At 45.0% G+C, this 21,587-nt stretch overlaps 1 protein-coding gene across 2 annotated transcripts in view; it reads right to left on the bottom strand.

The window, feature by feature from the left end:
* The window catches only part of Elovl6 (ELOVL fatty acid elongase 6), a 95,237-nt gene extending 75,143 nt beyond the window's left edge, over positions 1–20,094 (bottom strand). Inside the window, exons 1-2 of one of the 2 annotated variants that reach the window (XM_048333381.1) lie at positions 19,922–20,094; positions 19,601–19,721 (exon numbers count right to left, since the gene is read on the bottom strand). In XM_048333381.1, the coding sequence (XP_048189338.1) occupies positions 19,601–19,689 (89 nt within the window). In that variant the 5' untranslated portion in view covers positions 19,690–19,721; positions 19,922–20,094. Of the gene's footprint in view, positions 1–19,600; positions 19,722–19,888 lie in introns of both variants that reach the window. The other variant, XM_048333380.1, reaches the window with a different exon arrangement.
* Between the last annotated feature and the right edge of the window lie 1,493 nt (positions 20,095–21,587).

Below are 21,587 nucleotides of genomic sequence, written 5' to 3'. Positions count from 1 at the left end.
TCCCGTGAGACTCTTATCTCCAATTAACAACTCAAAAACCTGAACTGGTACTGTCTCAAGTGGAAGAGAATTAGCCCAGAGCGCAAAGAGGCTCAAGCACAGTGCCCAAGCCCCGAGTTCAAGCCTCACAACTGACAAATGCCAAGTAGTGTGCACCAGATACCCTGGTGGCCAATGCCTGTAATTGTAGTAACTCAGGAGGCTGCCTTTAGGAGCATCATAATTTGAGGCCAGGTGCCAATGACTCACATCTTGAAAGACTCTATCTCCAAAATAACTAGAAGCTAGGCTGAAGGCCTAGCTCAAGTGGTAGAGCACCATCTAAGCAAGCTGGGCAAGCCTGATGCTTGAGTTCAAACCTGGTTACTCCCCACCCCCCCCCCAAAAAAAATAAGCTGTAATGACTATGATTGGTGATCTGGCCTAAGAACAATGAAAACATAATTTATAGGGATTAGCCAGGACTGCTCCATTGTACATCTCCTAGTCACTGCATATGAACAAGACATACAGAATGGTTTTATTGCTAACAACCTAAGGAAAGCATGTGAAATCTACCATAGCACAATGTAACAGCTAAAACACACACTACAGAGGAGAGTCCATGTGCTTCCCACCTATTGGTTTCTATTTCCTATAGTGCAGAAAGGTGAAAGAAACTCAGTGCACCGGCTTCAGAGTCTCTGGTGCAGCTCCAGGTACATGGCGGGTTCAAGAGCCACAAGATCCCTGAACCAATTACCCTATTCCTGTTGTCTCTAGGGACCAGTTTATGGTTTAATCTTTTACCTTTATTAGATTAGATGATTGTGGTCCCTGGGGAAAGTTTGGGCCATCTGACACATTCCTCAAGCCACACAGAAAGATGCCCATGAACCCATGGGAATACCAATGCATTATGGGGCAGCAAAGAGCCCATGAAATGTCTAGTCCATAATGAACTCACAGATCTGAGCCCAAGGTTCCTCTTCCTTAACCACAGTACTTCTAAAAAAAAACAAACAAACAGCAAAAAAAAACAACATGGCAGTCTTTTTTACTTTGATTCCATAGTGGCTGTGTTATTTTGTCTGTGATTGCAAATCTTTTATTTTCTTTTTTTGTGCTGGTCCTATGTCTTGAACTAAGGGTCTGGGTGCTGTCCCTGAGCTTTTGTGCTCAAGGCTGTACTCTACTATGTATGCAAACTTTAATCAGTCTTGGGATTGCCTGAAATCTTCATAGGAAATGACACCCCATCTAAGTCCACAGTCCTGGCAGTGGGGAGAGAAGAGCTCAAGGTTAGACTCCACATATGCTAAACTTCAAAATAAACCCAGTCATTAATGAAGGTTTATTCTTTTTAACTTATCACAAGATTCGTGTTATACAGCATTAAATTTGAAGTTCGTTTTCCAGATGCATTACATTGAAATACTTGTAAATGTGAAAAAATTACAGTTGAAGATTTTTTTTTTGGCCAGTCCTGGGCCTTGGACTCAGGGCCTGAGCACTGTCCCTGGCTTCTTTTTGCTCAAGGCTAGCACTCTGCCACCTGAGCCACAGCGCCCCTTCTGGCTGTTTTCCATATATGAGTAGGAGGCAAGCACTCTTGCCACTAGGCCATATTCCCAGCCCTAGTTGAAGATTTTCAAAAGTCAACTATGCAAGGAAGTACACAGCCTCTGTTCTCCTTTCTGCCTGGTGTCTTCCCAGAGGATTGCTCTGGAAAAAACACTTCAATCAAGCTTAGGAAATTATAATTTTGATATTAAGTGTAAGCACATGGCTTAACTCGCAATATTTCTTTATTTTGAGCAATTAATTTTTAAAAACTTATAAATAAATTTCTATAATAAGAAAATATACCCCTTCAAAAGTTACCTGAGGAACCCAGTACTGGCTCACACCTATACTAAGAAGGTTTAAGATCTGAAGGATTGTGGTTTGAAGCCAGCCCAGGCAGAAAAGTACAAAACTTCATCTCCAATTAACCAGATACATGCCTGTCTAGAGTTATGGTTCAACAGGTACAGCACTAGCCATGAGCAAAATAGTCAAAGGAGCATGAGGTCCTGACTTTAAGCCGTAGTACGCACATGCACACGTATACACACGTGCGCGCACAGACACACGCGCACACACACAAGAAACAAAGAAAGGAAAGCAGAGACATAATGTGCCTTTTCTCTTGGTACTACAGAATGAAATCATAAATGTTTAGCAGATTAAACTTCTTAGGAGAAGAATTATCCTGTGATGAAACAGCATTTTAATGTTCATATAGCTAAAACATTAATTATCCTAATTTAGCTGGCATACAAATTACTACTGTATTAATTATGCTTAATACTAACTCTCTGAAGCATTTATTTTTCTATAAATAATAAACATAAAATAATATTTTAAGTACATAAGGTTTTTTTGGCATCAGAAATAGTACTTAATTGTCTACATCTTAAGAATGGAATATTGTGTAAATTATTAAATAGGGTTGAACCCAGATTATCTCTTGCATCTGTTACAGAGATTTCTAAAAACCTATATGCCATACAACGTCCATTTTTGGTGGCTCACACCTGAAATCCTAGCTACTCAGGAGGCTGAGATCTAAAGCTCATAGTTTGAAGCCAGTCCAGGTAGGGAAGGCTGTAAGACTCTGATCTCCCAAGCAATCACTCAAAAGCTGCAAGTGGAATTGTGGCTTAAGTGGTACAGCACCAGCCTTAAGCAAAAGAACCTAAGAGACAGCACTTAGGCCCTGAGTTCAAGCCCCAGAATTGCTTTCCTTCCCCTCCTTCTCCCCACCCCTGTTCTCCTACCACCAAAAGAATAAATACAACATTTGGACATTCTCTTGTAACTTTCTCTCACTTTTACCTGGACAGTAGATAGGTAAAAAATGGCATGGAAAACAAGTACTAGATTAGCCGACTTTCCTAAAGCCTGCTACCTTGGGCAATTATAGGATAACTAAACTGTAAAACAAAACAAAAGAACAGAATCAACCAACCCATTATCTGTGTCCTCCGAGGCAATACTCCATCTCTCTAAGAAAAAATCATGGAGAAGTGGGAGTTAATGCAATGACTAGTTGTCCTGCAAAGTAGTCCTGGACTCTCACCCACATCAGACACCCCCATTCTCTGAATCTGCACAGCCTAAACCTTCCTGGCTTAGACCTACCAGCTTCTAGAGGCCTCTCCTGGTTTCCCAGGCTTTCTGCAGAATGAGATATATACACTAATGACATATTCTCCAGATATGTAGCAACATCTGGGTGCAGGTGCCACAAGATCCCTGAGCCAATTACCCTGTTCCTGGCTTTCTCTAGGGACGGGTTTATGGTTTAGTCTTTTACCTTTATTAGATTAGATTACTATGGTCCCTGGGGAAACTTTGACTCATGGGATACATTCCTTAATGTATATAGAAAAGCTGCAATGTGGGAGTGCAGTTCATGTCCTTTATCACTAAACAAATTAGTAATGAAATGGTGTAATTTATTACTGGAGAAAGGCAGAAAGGCCATGGCATCTGTATGAATTGGCTTTCATCTGTAAGAGCATTCATGACAGCAGATAAGTGCAAAACAGGATTTTCACACACTCACTGCCTTTACATTTAAGTGTATTGATCATTGTAATGTTAATCCTAGCACACATTTTTTTTTTCCTGGGTTCTGGGGCTTTAACTCTGGGTCTGGGTACTGTCCCTGAGTTTCACTGCTCAAGGCTAGCACTCTACCCCTTGTGTCCCGTTCCACATGTGGCTGTTTTGGTACTTAATTGGAGACAGAATCTCATGGAGTTCATGCTTGGGCTGGCTTTGAACCTTAATCCTTAGATCTCTGCCTCCTGAGTAGCTGGAATTACAGGTGTGAGCCACTGATCTTGGCTGAAAAAAATTACCATTATATGTCACTTTTTCTGATTGGAACAGATGGTTTGGTTACTTATAGTCCCTAGAAATTAGAAAGAGCTCACTTAAAATTTAGTTGTGCTAGACTGACACCTTTTCTTCTTAAAAACAAGAGAATAAAATAACCTGAGCTTCTTGTTTTGTTTGACAGTGCTTGGGTTTGAACTCAGAGCCTTTACTTGCTAGGTAGATAGGTGCTCTACCATTTGAGCCATGCTCTAGACCTATTTTGCATTTGCTATTTTTCAAGAAGGGCTTCAGAGTTGCATGACCCCATGTGCCATTTATTGACTGAGATTAGTGTCGCCCGAACTCTTCACTTAGGACAGTGATTTTCCCTCTGCCTCTTGAGTAGCTGGGGTTATAGGTATAAGTCACCATATCCAATCTAAGATACATATTTTGAAGGTACTAGACCTTCTTTCATGACTCCATTAAGGAGCAAAATGCGGGGGATAATGCAGTCAGCTGTATTTGAAAATAATTCAAAAGCCTTAGAGACATTAAAAGCCTTAAGACATTCCTGCATCTGTGCACTTTCTCCACCAAGCACATTGAGCCTAATTCACTGCTAAATACGGTGCTAGGTACTCATTTCCACACTGAGTGGGCAAAAAGTAATCTGTTTATAAATCAACTGCTAGAAAACCAAGAGGAGCAGGAAGCAATTGTGTATTTTGATAAGTGGGAAGGAGAAAGGCTTAGCAACAGCTAATACTATCCAAGGCCAGCCTGGCAGGTATTGGAGTGCTTTGCAACCCTTTCCGAAGCCGTCTGGTTCTGCTCCATCATCCAGGGGAAACCACTGAGAGTTCCCCACCACAGATCAGTGCCTTAAGATAATGCAGAAGGAAGGGAGGCAGAAAAACCAGTGGAGGAGACCAAAAGGCAGCTGGAAGGAAGCCAGAGCTGGCAGCACAGGAACTAGAAACCAGATGACACAAGACGTGGGTTTGAATTCGAGGTAGGAGAGGGGAGTGCTGAGTGTTTTATTTGGGGTGCTCCATTACATCCTGGTGCTGGGTGAAGGTCACAATGGAGCAGGGCAGCTGAGGAAGGAGCTTGATTTGTGCCACTGATCACCCCCAAAGAAAGTGGGGCTGAATCACACAGAACAGCAGCTCCTGGTCACTCAGGCCTCTATTCGCATCTGCTACACCTGACCTCCTGAATCCAGATGTGCGCATGTGGACCCAAGGGGAAAACAAATGGCAGATGAGTTAGGGCCTACAGAAGTGCTTGGTTAAGGTTCTCAGAGTATTGTTCATTCTCAAACGTTACAGTAACTACAAAGAATTAGAGAAGAGCCAGGTAGTAATAAACCCTATACAATCACACATGGTGCCATAATCACAGTACAGATCCAAAGCAGTCTTTCTGAAAAATAACAGTGGAAGAACAGTAATTAAGCAACACCTATATGTCAAGACCTCCCTGGGCAGCTCACTGCTGTAATCCCAGCACTTGAGACAGGAAGATCACAAATGCTACAATAACAGCACTGTATCTATCTATCTATCTATCTATCTATCTATCTATCTATCTATCTATCTATCTATCTATCTTCTATCTATCTAAATGCCACAATAACAACACTATGTATCTATCTGTCTATCTATCTATCTACCTATAAGTGAAGAGAAACTTCATTAAGAAATAAACCAGTTAGGCACTGGTGGCTCCCACCTGTAAACCTACCTACTTAGGAGGCTGAGATCTGAGAATTGAAGTTCAAAACCAGCTTGGGTAATGAAAGCCATGAGACACTGGTGTCCAGTTAACAACCCACCCACCCCCACCTCCCGCACACCCCAGAAGTAGAACTGGTTTCAAAATGTGCACTGTAAACCTAGCCTACCCTTTGGATGAAACCATCTACACTAACAGTGTTTCCTCTTGCCAAGATCTTTCCAAGTAGATTATAGATTGCTTCTGGCCAAGTTGAAGCTGTACAACGTTTTCTTATCTGTCTTATCTACCTCATCGGGCGCTCCTGCACCAGGCTATCCTTGACCTCCTTTGTAAAGCTGGTCAGAGACTATATGTGGTTTCCTTGGAAATTTAACTGACTCCACACAGCCTTCCCACCTTCTCTCTTCATCCCTTAGTGAAATTGCAGGTGACAATAATGGAACAAAAATGCGTATGCCAAAGGCTCACACCTATACTCCTAACTACTTAGGAGGCTGAGATCTGAGGATCTCAGTTCAAAGCCAGTCCAGGCAAAAATCTCCATGAAACTTTGATGTCCAATTAACCACCAAAACAAAAAACCAAAGTAACAACACAGAAATAAACCTGTGGCTCAAGTGATAAAGCGCCAGCCTTGAGCCAAAAGGCTAAGGGACAGTGCCCACACCCTGAATTCAAGCCCCGAGACACACACACACACACACACACACACACACACACACACACACACACACACACAATCTACCTGCTAGACTATTTTAAAGGCTTAAGGTACAGTATCTTATTTAGTCCTCACAAACCTCCTAAGGTAGACTGGCAGACTTCATTATCATCTTATCTCTCATATGACTATTATAATTACCTCCAATTTGGAGATGAGAAAGCTAAAGCAGAGAGAGGCTGATTACCTCTGACTCCTCTGAGGTAGATGGAAGACTTGAACCCAGTCATGCTGGCTCCATTGCCAGTGGGCTCAACCACCACACTCCTAAATCTATGTGAATATTCATTGTGACACAGGCAAACCCTGGGGGGAAATGAATGCAACAAATAAGAAGGTCCAAAACATAGCAGGTTGGCTGTCAAAAGAACAGACTCCCTTTTCCATGCTACACCTTGCAAATGAATCCAGCTTGGGGTGTCTTCCTTCCTTTCTCACCCTGCCCCTCAGCACTTCCTCCTGGGGTTACTGACCTGCAGGTTACTTATAAAGAGATAGGACTCTTGTTTCCATCAAGTTTGTACAAAGTACATTTCGATTCCATATACTAAACTAGCTGCCAGATCTGTTCCTAACTTCAGAAAACCAACCCTTTATGCTTTTAGCTATTCTTTTCAATAAGGCCTCACATTTTTCCCTGGGGATCATCTCCTTGGACTATGCACCCCAAAGAGTTGGGATTACAAGCAACCACCACCATGCCCGGCTTTCAAGATTACTTTGTTGCCTTTTTTGTTTTCTTTTCTTTTTGTCTTGTTTGTACACTTGTACAAACAAGAAATGGAGGGAGGAAGGGTGAACAAATGTAGCAGCAGGTTGGTGGCAGTGTAAACTAGTGCAGCCACTCTGGAGAACAGTATGGAGGTTCCTCAAAAAACTCAGCATAGGTGCGGTCCCAGCTCCAGAGTTTGGTCTGCGGCCCTGGTCGGCCAGCCTGCTTTTCACAGTTGCGGTCCCAGCTCCCGAGTCTGGGCCGTGACCCTGGCCGGTCAGTATACTTTTTACTTCCCCAATAAATCCAACTTTTACTTGAAAAAAAAAAAAACAAAACTCAGCATAGACCTACCCTATGATCCAGCCATGCCACTCCTAGGCATCTATCCTGAACAACAGGATCCAGGATACCACAAAGACATCTGCACATGCACGTTTATCACACAATTCACAATAGCTAGAATATGGAAACAACCCAGATGCCCCTCTACAGATGAATGGATCCAAAAAAATGTGGTACCTGTACACAATGGAATACTACACATCGATTAGAAATGATAAAATAATGGCATTCACAGGGAAATGGTCAGATCTTGAATACATAATGTTGAGCAAGACAAGCCTGGAGCACAGAGAACAAAGGCACATGGTCTCCCTGACATGTGGTTGTTGGGGGTGGGGAGAACAATAGAGATCATGTCTATAAAATGACAAACTTCTTTTCAAATGGCATTTCCACATGTTTTGGTCAGCGACTTTGCAGTGTGTCTCTGGAACCAAACAATTACTAGCTAAGCATAAAACGGTCTAGGATAGACCTATCAGAGGATCACAATAGCTCAACAGCTATATACATATGATTATATAAGATAAGGCTAAGTAAAATGAATTCCAGGAGATGGAAACAGGAGGATTTTATTGTTGTTGTTATGTTTAATGTACTAGGTGAATTTCCTTTAGCATACCCCATGTGGTTACTGTATATGATTTTGGTACACTGGATATTGTATATATGCTTACCTGAACTAGGGAAGGGAAAGAAAAATGAGGGAAGGTGTAACAAGACAAAAAGTGTACTCACTACTTTATTATGTAACTGTACCCCCTCTGTACATCACCTTGTCAATAAAATTTAATTTTTAAAAATGTAGCAGTGGTACTCACTAGACATTATGTTGAAAATGAACTATACAACTTGTGGGTGGGGATGGGAAGGAAAAACTGGAAGAGAGGGAGGGAAGGGGTACCTGACTTAGGTAGCTATAGCCCCTCTGTACATCACCTTCATAATAACAAAACAAAAAAAGGTTAAAGATTTTTTTTAAATGTGATCATCTTCAGCATGAAGAAGGATGTGAATACTTCCTTCTTAACCAGAATGTAAATTAGCTCAACTTTTCTAGACATCAACTTAGCTGTACATATCAGAATGTTTAAAAGAAAGATACTGGTGTGGTACGGGAGCATACCTAGTGGGAGGGAAGACTGAGATTCAAGACCAACTTGAGCAAAAAAAAAATCAATGTGATCCAACCCTCATCTCAACTGACAAGCTGCTTGTAAACTGGAAAGTGGAGATAGGACAGTGGTCCCAGGTTGATCCCAGGCAAAGATGTGGGTACTTATTCAAAAAATAGCTAAAGCAAAAGGAGCTGGGGCATGGCTCAAGTGATAGCATCCCTGCTTCGCAGGCATGAGGTCTCATTCAAACCCCAGCATGCCATGGGGGAGGAAATGTTTTCCTCAACATTATAATTTACATTTATCCAAAGGTAATCATCAGGTAACTGGAAAGCTTACTACACAAAGATGTTCCCTAGGGGCTGGGGTTGAAGGTCAGCAGTAGATCACTTGCCAACCATGCAAAATGATTCCACAAAGGAAAGAGAGAAAACAAAGCTGAAGATTATTTCTAATAACAAAATACTAAAAATTTAACATGTTCGGGATTGAGATTGGCTTGCTACAGGAAGTCCAACAATAAAGTATCAAGTGATCACTGCAGCTAGAGTTTTAGTATATGAAAAACATTTATTATGCATGGGGGGAAGGGGAAGCAACAGAGCAGGTAAGGCAAGAAGACAGCACTGGAATGTCAGCTGGTTATGTAATGAACGACAGGACTTTTCCACTTATAACTATGGAAAGAGGTCTGAAGGAAGTAAGAATGAAAGGGATTTTTTTCCCCTACACCTCTGTGTTTCATTTCTTTTTCCTGTAAATAGTTTTCACTTTTAGATTGGGAAGAGAATTTTAAAAGACAAAATACAAAGCCCTTTCAGCTTTAATGCTGTAGGAGTAAAACTCTCAGAAGGGGGAAGATTTCCAGTCTGCACATGGTTTTTGTCAACAATGAGTGGCAGTTAGCAGGGCCGAGGAAATCCTGCCCCAGGGAGGAAAGCCAAGCAGCAGGCGGTGCCAGGTGGAAACTTGAACTCCCAGCGTCTAGACCCACACTGAGTGTGTGAAATTACCCACAGAGAAGCAGGTGGAAAGCTTACTATGTGCCAAAGCTTATGAAGAAATGCCCCAATCCAAGTCTGTGTCATGGTTTCTCCTTTAGGTAAAACTGAATAGAGTCTGATAATCAACTTTCCAAAACTATTCATCCACACTTACAAGCAATATTCAGGAAGAAGTGATTCTTCCTAATGGCTTACTCAGTTTGTGACAATTCTAAGAGACAGGTACAAGGCCACTGACTAAGGCCACAGAGATGTTGTCAGGGCAGTCGAGATTTTCAAGGGCAATGTTTTCCTTACATGAATCTACATGAATATTCAAATGATACTCATCCATCCAAGCCTTCATCAGGCCCAGAAACTATACCTTTTTGTCCCTCCCTCGAAGTGAGCCCCACAGAGCTTGGTTTCTGCTGTATAAAAGATAATATAGGAGGCTGGGAATGTGGCTTAGCAGTAGAGTGCTTGCTTAGCATGCATGAAGCCCTGAGTTCGATTCCTCATCACCACATAAGTAGAAAAGGCCGGAAGTAGCGCTGTGGCCCAAGACATAGAGTGCTAGCCTTGAGCAAAAAGAACCCAGGAACAGTGCTCAGGCCCTGAGTCCAAGCCTCAGAACTGGCAAAAAAAAGAAAAAATCATATATATACACACACACACTATAATAAGAGTGGTAATGGGGACTAAAACTGTTCAGTGCTTAAAAACAGATGCAATCAGTGGGTAGCAATGTCAATACAAATACCGAAGAGACTCTACACAAATCCAAGTTTGTAAAGTCTATACCTACAACTCATAAAGTTGAAAGAAGCTATAGATTGATATTTACAGTACTTTTTTTTTCTTGTAAAACACCTTTTATTGAGCTTGCCACCTTCTCATTACAATGCTAGTCCAGATCTTTAATGCATACGGCACCCACAGACTTTGATAGAAGTCACAATTTTTTTTTTCAAAAAAAGCAAATCTTTTCATCAGATGTTTTCCCCCAACCCACTAAGCCTCCAAACCCAATATTATGAAATTCTCAACTTCAGAGCACTGGATTCAGAACACTGGATTTCAGTGAAGTACTTCTCTAGTCAGCTTCTCTACTTAAGGTAAAGGAGCCTACAACTATTTAAGCTCACTGTAGAGAAAAGAGTTAATCAACTTGGCGTACAAAGACGAGAAAAAGTTGAGTGATGATTAACCATACTGAAGGGATTTTTTTTTAATTCAGCAATAATAGGGGGTAAATCCAACTGTTAAATGCTCATTCTCTGTAGCTTTAAAATACCAACTAAAATCATATTATTTAGGATTTTTTTTCCCACCATGGACAGTTTTTTTTAGGACTTATTTTGCAGTGAATTTTATAAGTCTGGTCAGCTCAGCAAGATGGCCTTGCTTAGTGAAGTAAAGTGGGGGTTCCCTACAATAAAACGTACCCCCCAGGGGATTTCTGGTTCCCCCAAGAGTCCACCACACAGTCTCCAGCTACAAGATGGTAAAAAGATGGATTTATTGGGGAAGTAAAAAGTGAACAAAAAGTGAACTGACCGGCCTTGGGTCACAGCCCAGACTCGGGAGCCGAAACTGCCGACCATGTGTGCAGGGTCCGGGCACAGATTTGGAAGCCAGAACCGCTCAGACGTGCGCAGTCCAGACGCAGACTCGGGAGCTGGGACTACGCACGCACGTGTGGTCTTCCAGCCTGGTTATAAGGCAAACATCACAGTCAAACTTGCCACATGCAGGTGGCTAATGAGGATACAGCACTTACAGAGCATGCTAGGCCACACGCAGGTGGCCACCAGAGTTACAGTCTGTCTTATAGTATCTGTTTAAACCAACCAATCATTCTAGTTAGAATTGGCGCATGGCTTTGACGTCAGGTGGATATGCCTACTCCTGGGAGAGCACATGGATTTGATGCCAGGTGGATACGCCTACTCATGGGAGGGCACAGGTTCCCTTGAACCTCCCAGGCCTCAGGTGGTCAATTTACATAACTTATCACAATAAAGGGGAGCTTCCCTGGATAGGGTGGAGGAGATCTTAGTGAATGAAGATGGAGTTGGCTTCTGCTCTAATCTGAGCTGGAGTCAATCCGATGCCCTTCCACAGTCCATGACTGCGCTGGCCAGATCTGACCTCCCTATTACACTTAGCAAGAAGCAGATAAAAATGATCTTTCATATGTATCAGTTTTCATACATTTCAAGTCACTTAATATGTATTATGTGCATATCCAATCCATACATTCATTTATGTGATGTAGGTTTATCTTTATGTGTGTGCATTGGTACTAGGTCTTGAACTCAGGGCCTGAGAGCTGTACTTTTTAGCTTTTTCTTCTTCATTGTCAAAGTGAAGTATAGAGGGTTACAGTTTCATATGCAAGGCGAGTACATTTCTCATCCAACTTGTTACCTCCTCCCTCATTTTTCCCCTGCCTCCCCCCTCCCCTTTTCCTTCTCCCCACCATGAGTTGTACAGTTGGTTTACACCAAACAGTTTTGTAAGTGTTGCTGTTGCAATGGTTTGTCTGTACTTTAGCTTTTTCACTAAAGACTGGCACTCTATCACTTGATACACAGCTCCATTGCCAGCTTTGTGTGGACTGGAGATGAGTCTCAGAGAGTTTCCTGCCTAAAACAGCTTTGAACCTTGATCTTTCAAATCTGAGCCTCCTGGGTAGCTAGGATTATAGGAATAAGCCAATGGCACCTGTTTGTTCTAGGTATAAATTACACTCTAACAAAAATAGGCTTCAGAATTTTTAAGGAAAGATTCTCAACACTGTCCATTAAAAACTAATAGTACCACAAAAATGGTATTATGAAACCCCCTATTTTGCATGATTGATATAGAAAAATAAGACTTATTAAGAAAAACATTTAAAAAGTCAATTCAGAAAAAATCTGCTTCTAGGATAACTGTTAATACATTAAAGATCAAGCAAAAACATTTAAAATGTACCTACTGCAGAGTAGTTATTTCACATAAAATATGACCACATTTGTGCATAAAATTCATCATGTCAATGCAACTTTCTCTATTATTAAATTTAAAAAGGGAAAAAAACCTGAAATATCAAAGCCTGAAGATAATTGAATAAAAGCATGAGAAAGCTATACATAAGTCATTATCCAGCAAAATTGCTTCCCGCCAGCATGTCTAATTTATCTAATTTATTTCATTATATAGGACACCATAAAGCACCTGTCACTCAATCCATCTAGCAATAAATAACCTCAAAATAAAAATCTTAAGTCTTCACTATGGAAATAAATCATGATAAAGGGACATACATGAACTAAGAAGACTTGCATGGTCCCATTCTTTGGGATAATTCTTGCACAACAAACTTGAAAAATTATAATGCTTACCCTCAAGCAATACTTTTAAAAATGAAATATATATTAGCATCAATTAATTGCACCATGATATTGTACACCTACAATATACCCTGATCCGACTTAGCCCTCTATCATGCTCCCTCTTCCCTTCTACTTCCTTCCCTAACCAATCTCAACAAGTTTCACGGCTCCATTTTCACACATGTACAGAAAGTATTTCAACCATATTCACCACCCTCCCTTCCTACAGCAGCTCTTTGTCATTCCAATCATTCATTTTTTAGGGGTGTGTTAATTGTTCCAAGGGGTCCCACCCTAGTATTTCACACAAGCATGTCAAGTACTTCACCTCTTCACTTATTCTCTTTCTCCATCCTCCCTATCCTCTATTATTCAATAGCTTTTTCATCACCAGGCAGTACTTTTTTAAAAGTCTAATCTATCTGTAAACTGAATTATTGAAGGTTAAACACAATTAGCAATGCTGCTTTATGTTCTCCTCCAAACAACTATACCAACAGTTCACATTTACCCCTACTGTATACAAGAATTTGGATAAAGAAATGGACTTACAAGCCCAACCATTACACTAAAGCCAAAGGATGTTCTCACTCATTTTCCAGGTTCATCAGCAGGAATAAGACATGTGGCAGAGGGAGATTTCCTAAGTCGAGGCCGGAGCTTGTCTAACAGAAAAAATACAAAGCAAGGTGATTTGAAGGACCACGGAAAGCAGGGATAATGAAAGATAAGTGAGGAGGGGGTGTGTGCTGATGTCTGATTGCCATTAATAAAGGGCAACAGAGCTCATCTGGGCCCACATATGAAAAATGAAATAAATCATCAAGATAATCTGTGGATATTTAATTCAAGAGAATACTGAGACCTAAAATATCTCTCAGATCACAGATACAAAGATAAATTCTAGAATGGGTATCATACTGCCCTCTCTCCATTTTATTTGTTGGTTAACAAATTAATGGTGGCTTATTGTTTTATGCCCTCTTAAGTCTTTCTACCTTACTCTCTCATAACCTGTCCACTGCCTCAGGTAGAAAAAAATGCTTCTTTCAAGAAAGTAAGTAAAACAACTCTTGGGATATAGAGTGGACTGACTGGAGTAGCTAAATTCTAATATGTTCCTTGACAAGTTTTGGAATCATCAACACAAAAGCAACCAGCAAAAAACTTAAGTTCCAAAGGGGGAAATATTGCCTACAAATAATAACTGCATAGTAACTAATGCAAGCATATAGCTGGATGGTGAATTGAAAACTAGTTTTCATTAAACTGGTATGCATTGTTAGGAATCCTAAACAAGAATTACATTAATCGACATCATTTCTTGAAAGATTCATAAAAGTTCAGCTCCAAGTTCCCACACATAGCACAGATCACATGCACTGCAACTCTCTAAAGTAAGAGACCCACGTGGACAGAGTTTTCCTAGACAGGGAACTCACATCCTATCATCTGCTGTAAGGCTAATTGTTGGGGCTCAGTGGACTGGCTCCATCTCAGATTAGTTAAGGAGGGCGGGGACTGGCCCATCTCCACTAAGATCTCCCCCACCCCTGAACTTCAGAGTTGAGGGCCACCACCCATCTGCTCAGAATCCCAGAATCCCCCCTTGCAGTGAACAATAGTGTAAGGTCTGTCCCTGGAAGGCTCCAAGTAGATGCCCCCACCTCATTAAGTCTCCACCCAGTTACCAGCAGAACTTGAGGGAGTTACCTCCCCTTTCCCTGAGGTCACATCCTAATCTACCTGGCCACACCCTCTGCCCCTGCCCTAGATAAAGCAGGGCTGGATGGGGGGGTCGGCCCTTCTGTCCAGCTATGGATCATCTTGGCCATAGGCCAGCAGTTCAATAATAAACTTTTCTCTCCTGCCTGAATACCACATAGCGTTCTCCTTCACCTGCTACCTACATTAAAAACCTAACATATAGTACCGCCCCCCCCCCAATCCACAGCCAATTCTAACTAGAGGGAGATGTTGGTTCAAACAGATACTATGTAACAGGTTGTAACTCCATTGGCCACCTGTGTATGGCCTGGAAACATACTATGTAACAGGTTGTAACTTCACTGGCCACCTGTGTGTGGCCTGGCGGGCTCTGTAGGTGTTGTAACCTCACTGACGACCTGCGGGTGGCTGGCTTGACCATGCAGCCTTGGCTTTTATAACCCAGCACTGAGCACAGCACCCCCAAATCTGGGCTGCGGCCCTGGCCAGTCAGTTTTTTGTTTTTTTTTTAACTTCCCCAATGAATCCATCTTTTTACTTGAGACTGTCTCTGAGTGGTGGCCTCTTGCAGGGACAGGCAACTCCCTCCTTCAAACCCCATAACACTAATAATGAATACTCTTGCTTCTTCTGCCCTTCCCCAGTACCTAGACTAGGTTCCCCATTCATATACATGGGAGCAGAATTAAGGGAGCAAATCAAAGCAATTCTCAGTACAGGAAAAACAACAGCCAAATGCTAGGCCTCATTTCAAACATTCTATCAACCTTATTTATGTCTTCATGTGTTCATACAGGTTAAGCATGGTTTTTCTTTTTGTCTTCTTTAATTCTAAAATTGTACACCAAGTTATTTCTTAAACCTTCTACATAAGAATATATACAGGAACGACTTCTTTTATAGTCTTTTTGTTTTTTTAAAAAAAATTAGGTCAAAATAAACTGGTGAGTAGAAACTGGAATCGTATTTGAATTTTAAAAATTCCTGTTTTATAAGCTCCTATAATCCAGAATTCAAAACAGAAGACAAAAAAGAAAACAGCCTTTCTCCAGGAGAAAGGGGGTGGGGGGTGAGGGTCAGAAAAACATACAAAGTACTGAAAGGCTGGATGGGGGAGGGGGTGCCAGCAAAGGAGGAGGGCTTCAGAGGTGCTAGGCAAGCCCTCTGATGACATCAGCTCACATACATAATGTTAGAGCAGTCAGCACAGGCCTCCTGCTTTCCTATTGGTGAAGACCGTGTCAGCCGACATCAGAAGATAATCATCATTGGCCAGACAATTACAACCAGAGCAGCTAGCATCCAGTGTAGTTAGCACAAACCTGGCTGAGTGCTGAGAGACACGGCTAGAGCAGCTCTTTCTCACTCAATGAATTTTATGTCACCTTACCAATCACAAGGTGTTTTGCCTCCCTTACTGGCTGTACTTACAAAATTCAATCAGCTTAGAGAAAATAACAGACATCTCATAAAAGAACAGAATGTCTCTATTTTCAAGCTGTAAAAATCACAAGGGCTTTTCAGTGTGAAATTGGAAAAACAACAAAAAAGTTCTCTGGAGCTAAAAGCAGGCATTCCCCCTGCACTCCCTGCCCCCTACCCCCATATAAGAAACTCCAGCCAGATTTTACACAGGATTATTTTTAACTGGGCATGTACTTTCAAGACTGTCACTGGATGATTCTCTAAGAGAATATACTTTGCTTTGCATTTCAATCCTATTCTAATCTATTATATAGGAAACAATTTTCTATAAAAGTTTAAAAAAATCAGTATTTACTTCTTTCCTAGGCTAGTGTGTTAAACACTGAAACAGCAATAACTCCATAAACATGCCTAAGTTCCAGCCCTTCAGAGTGTATGCAAACACACTCCATGAGTACGTTTATCTCAGGCATGTTTAACAAACTCATCTTATTTTAAGGGACACTTTAACACTATCTGATGCTAGTTAGCACAACCACTTACTGGCAAAGCTTACTGACTCTCTTACAATTCTCAAGAGCCCTTGTAACTCATTCTTAAAGAGATACATTGTCAGTTTTCCAAATTTTAACCATTGTTTGGGGCTAGGTGTATGAGTTGTTTTTTTTTTTTTTTAAGAGTAGCTATAAATAAATTCCGAAGAGAAAGGGCTGAAAGAAGCCTTAGGGGTGATTTCCCTCCAGAAAACCATCTTAAGAGAAGGAGGAAGGCCAGAGATTTTTGTAATTCCACCATCCCAAGACTAAGCATTGATTATGGTTAACCAGGAAAATGAAGATTCATTTTCTCATCTACCTGGTTCAAGACCGTAGGGCGGTGAAGGAGGCTCTTTGGTAGATGGGGATGGAAAGTTCTAAAATCGAGGCTATCAGGATCCACTATTAGAAATTGAAAAGAAATAATCGGAATGATGGAAGCAAGACAATCTTCAAATCGTAAGATATTGGAGCAGTGCTGTGTGTCATCCAAGAACAAGGTCAACAGAAAGCAGAAGGCAGAAAGGGATCCGAAATCCTACAAAATGAGTTTGAAGCCAAGGTCTGAGCATTGACAGGTGTTGGCTGGCCTTGAAAACGGACACCATTCACTGGACATCAAGTACCCACTCCTTAGCCAGACACAGCGTACTCTGCGAGTGGCTTTCTGCAGGCTCCAGAATGGAATGAAACTAGGAGCCTGCCCCGCCCCCCAAGGGGCTGCCTTCTGGGGGGGGGGGGGAAGAGACATGTACACTTCCACGCAAATAAACAAGGAAAAGAACAGTATAGGGAAACGGCTTGGAAGAGACAGCGGTTCACAGACAGAAGTTGATGACTTTTTCTTTTCAATCTCTTGAGGGCCAGTGGATCCAAGGGCTGGAGAGGGTTCTAGGGGCTGGCAGAGGAAGTAGCCCTAGAGAAAAGGGGACAAATAGCTAAGGGAAGTGCGGGGGTGACAGATCGTAAATCCTATGAGCCAGCCGCAGCACGCAGGAAAGACACGTCCGAAAAGGGACGCAGCAAGTGCGAGACTAGACGGAAAAGGCACAGCACCCGGGCTCCCAGGGGAGAGGAGTGTGCAGAGAGGGTGTGACAAGCCGCCGGCCAGAGCTCAGCCCCAGGCGGCCCCGCGGGTCGGGCCACCGCCCCCTCCGGGCCTTCAGCGCCACCCCCACAGCGGGAGGAGGAAGTGCAGGGACCGGAGGACCCCGGGGGCGTTCCCGGCCAGACCCACACCCCCACCACCGACCGGATCAAGACTTGGCGCCTGGCAAGTACCTGAGGACCTTCCCTGATCAGCCCCGGGGATCCCGGCCTCTCAGGTTCCCGGCGGGCCCGCGTGGGAACCCAGCCCTGCACCCCACGTGCCTGCCGCACTTCCCGGAGGATCGAGCCCGTCCTTTAAGGCTCCGGCGCGGTCTACACGTAGTCCCCCGGGGTCCCCAGGCCCAGCGTGGTCAACAATCGCACCGCCGACCTTGCAAACGCGCGGCGTCCACCCCGCTGGAGTCCCGGCCTGGCCGGCGGGCGCAGCCTCGAGGCCGGATCCGCACACGCCAGCCGGGCGGGAAAGAGGCTGGAACCGCCAGCCGCACCTCCCGATGCTGGCCGGGGTGACTCTCGTAAGCCAGTGTAGTGGAGGAGAGGAAGTTGAACCCCTTCACCAGCCCGCCCCACCCCCCTGGCCCCGGACTCGCCGGAGTCTCAGGTTTCCCATTGATGATGGAAGGAGAGGGAAGGGGTGGGTGCGCGCGCGCACGCGGCGCCAAAGCTCCCCGCGCCCGGACGCGACCCACTCTCGGCCCCCCCCCCCCAGTCAAACCTTCCACCCCCGTCTCGGAGGCGATCGGCTAGTTGGTCTGGCCCGGGAAAACGTAGGGCTAGCACTTCACGGAGAGCCGGAGCCCAGGCTAAGAGATGAAGGAAAAACGAGCCAGGAGGAAAAGCAAGCCGCGCACACCCTCCGCCGGTCGGTGTGACAAGGTGACACCGGATCGGCGGATTTTCTACACGATCGCCGCAGGAAACACAGTGAACCTAGATGGGGTCCCCCCTCTTCTCCCCTACTACGTCCCAAAACTTCTGGGGAAGAGGCCCCCAGACACCCCCCCCCCCACATCCCCACCCAAGGACTCTGCAGACGAGGGGCGTCTGAGCCACGCGCCCGAACGCCAATCAGCAGCTTGGCTCTGAATTCGAAGGGAGTGTGTCCAAAAGGCGTTTCCGTACAACAGAAACTTCATCATGGCGTGGCTTCACTCGCTTGGGTTCATTCATTTGTACTACACCGCTCATTGTCCCCTCCTCTCCTCCACCCTTTCACTCTCCGAGGTCTTGATTGAAACCGGAAAAAGAGATCCGGCAGCAATGGGGACCCGGGGGCGCGGGGCAGGGGCGGAGGGAGAGGGGTCCCCTAGAATCCCGGCACCCGCCCTGAGAGCGGCAGTCAGAGCCGGGGCCGAGAAGTGGGCGAGCGCCAAGGAGAAAGGAAGGACGCCAGGGATGGGGAGAAGGCGAGGACCAGTGCCGAGCGCGGTGGCAGGGCGAGGGTTACAGGGAACGGAGGATCGGGTCCTCCCTCCACCGCCTCGTACACTCTAGTGGGGGAAGGAGACCAAGCCCCCACCCCACCCCACCCCCAAAAAAAACCAGCAAATCGCGACTTAAACCAGCAGGGTAACACCGGCCGGGTGTGTAGACTGCGGTGGTGTCTCCCGCCTTCCCTGGGCAGGCAGACATCTCTCCAAGGCGCACATATATGTTCTATGTTATATAAGCTATATGGAGATAAGAGGTGCCGAGAGTGCCCGTGGCTGGCACCAAGGGACACCCCCACACCCCGGGACCGTAGGCTTCCGGCAAACCTGGAGAAGCCCCCCCCCCCCTCCAAGAACTCTGCCATCGGCTGGTTCAGACCAGCCACTTCCATTCACACACGCCCCTGCCAGGGGAACGAGCGACATGAATGCATTCCGAGGTTAGGGGGAGAGGTGGAAGGGGGGACGCGCACCGAAGAGCGGGGTGTCACCCACAGGCGAACCCCCATCACCTTACCAGTTCTCCTGCATCCATTGGATGGCTTCATTCACGTTGAACTGCTTTTCGAATTCGTATTCTTGTAAAGTCAACACTGACATGTTCATTGGGGCTGATTTTCGGAGTCGGTACGTGCTCTCTACACAAAATAAAAGCATCCGTGAAGCGCCGGATTTCGAGGGTTCTCTCCTGGCTGCTGCGCCCACCCTCCCCACCCCACTACCCTCACCCCACCCCCATTTAAGGTCTTCCCTCCCTCTGCCTCCTCCCGCCCACCCCCCCATCCGTCCGGCTCTCTTCCCCAACCTCTCAGCTACATCCAGGGTTGTTGAGCATTGCCTGAGCTCTCAGCTCCTCGCTCCCTCGCTCGCTCGCTCGCTCGCTCTCCCGGGCTCGCCTCCTCCCCGCGTCCGCATCCACCGGAGGAGGAAATGAATGCCTTGCGGTCTTAGTGCCCGCAACGTTTGTCCACCACGCTTTTTACTCGTCTACGGGGAAATCTCCTCCCCCTCGTGCGATCGCGAAATATTAACCCTTTGCTGGAGGAGGGCTCAGAAAAGCTAAGACCTCTCCCCGCCTCCAAAGGGGAGGGGGGGCAGTTTTGTTTATACCAAGGTGGTGGCAAGATTGGAGCGAGGGGGCAGGGCATCGAAAGAGAGAGAGGAAGTGGCCTGGAAGTCACCCACACAACCACACCCCTCTTCCCCACCCACCCCCACACTCCCACAGATAAAAACACCCCATCCCAACCTCGTGGGACGCCTGGCCCGGCCTTTGAATGAAGTTTCACCCGGGGCCAGGCGAGGCGCAGCTCTCAGGCGCGTGGACCTGGTTGCTTTGGCCGAGTAAACAATTGGGAAAGAGTAAAACCTGCCAGCTCGCTCTCGAGCTCCCCTCCTCCCGCAAAAGAACGCCGGGCAGACGTGCGTGGAGAAGGGCACGCTCTGCCCACCTCCGAGACCACCTCCCTCCCCTCACCCAAACCGTCTCCCCACCCCCACCCTCGTGCACACACCCGGGAATTCTGGCTCTGGAGCGCGTTGAAGGATGGGTGGGGGCGCAGAGATCTTGGGTCACGTGCCAACCGAGGGGGGGGCGGGGGAGAGGTCCTGGGGGTGAGATGAGGGCAAAACTAGGAGCGGGAACTGGAATAAAGGGCAGGGACAGGGGTTAGGCACCAGGGAGAGTTTGGGCACCAAGGAAGGGGGGCAAGTAATTAACCACCAGAGACAAAGGAGCAAAGGAACTTAGCATAAAGAACTGGACCGACAGGTCCAAGGCCAAAACTTGGTGTGCCTGGTTTTTACTTATCATCCGACTTGGAGGAAGAACAGTCATGTTTGAGGAGAGGGCTGTAATACTAACCTTAAGCAAGAAAATCTAGTCTCTGGTGGACGTTGGAGAGAGTACTTCATTCAAACCTGGATGCCTTTAAGCCGGGAGCACTGAGAACTGAGAAAAGAAAATATCCCAGTAAAGGGGGAAGAGGCTGCTAATTAAGAAGGAGTTAAAAGAAATCGAGTTCAATATTACATACATCAAAGGGCTGAACTGGTTGTTGATTAGCAAATTAATATGTAAATTGACACTCCCAAAGATTCCAGGTAGTGAGTGACTTTGCTCATCTCTGCATTTTGGGTTATTCTATAGACTCTGTGTGTGTGTGTGTGTGTGTGTGTGTGTGTGTGTGTGCAACTCAGGCCCTGGCTGCCATCCCTGAGCTTTTGTGCTCAAAGCCAGCATACTACCACTTGAGCCAACAGCTCCACTTCTGGGGTGTTTTTTGTTGTTGTTTGAGGGGTTTTTTTTGTTTTTTTTTTTGTTTTTTTTTGCTACTTAATTAGAAATTAGAGTGTCACGGACTTTCCTGCCCAGGCTAGCTTTGAACCACAATCCTCAGGTCTCAGTTTGCTGAGTAGCTAGGATTACAGGCCTGCAATCTCTAGACATGGGCATCCCGCTGATCCTTCCTTATAGACTTTTGTAGGCCAGGTCTCTGACTTCA

The sequence above is a fragment of the Perognathus longimembris genome, chromosome 24 (assembly GCF_023159225.1).
Source record: "Perognathus longimembris pacificus isolate PPM17 chromosome 24, ASM2315922v1, whole genome shotgun sequence".
NCBI lineage: Eukaryota > Metazoa > Chordata > Mammalia > Rodentia > Heteromyidae > Perognathus > Perognathus longimembris.
The sequence above is the reverse complement of the archived record's forward strand: the minus strand, read 5'-3'. Positions and strand labels throughout refer to the sequence as shown.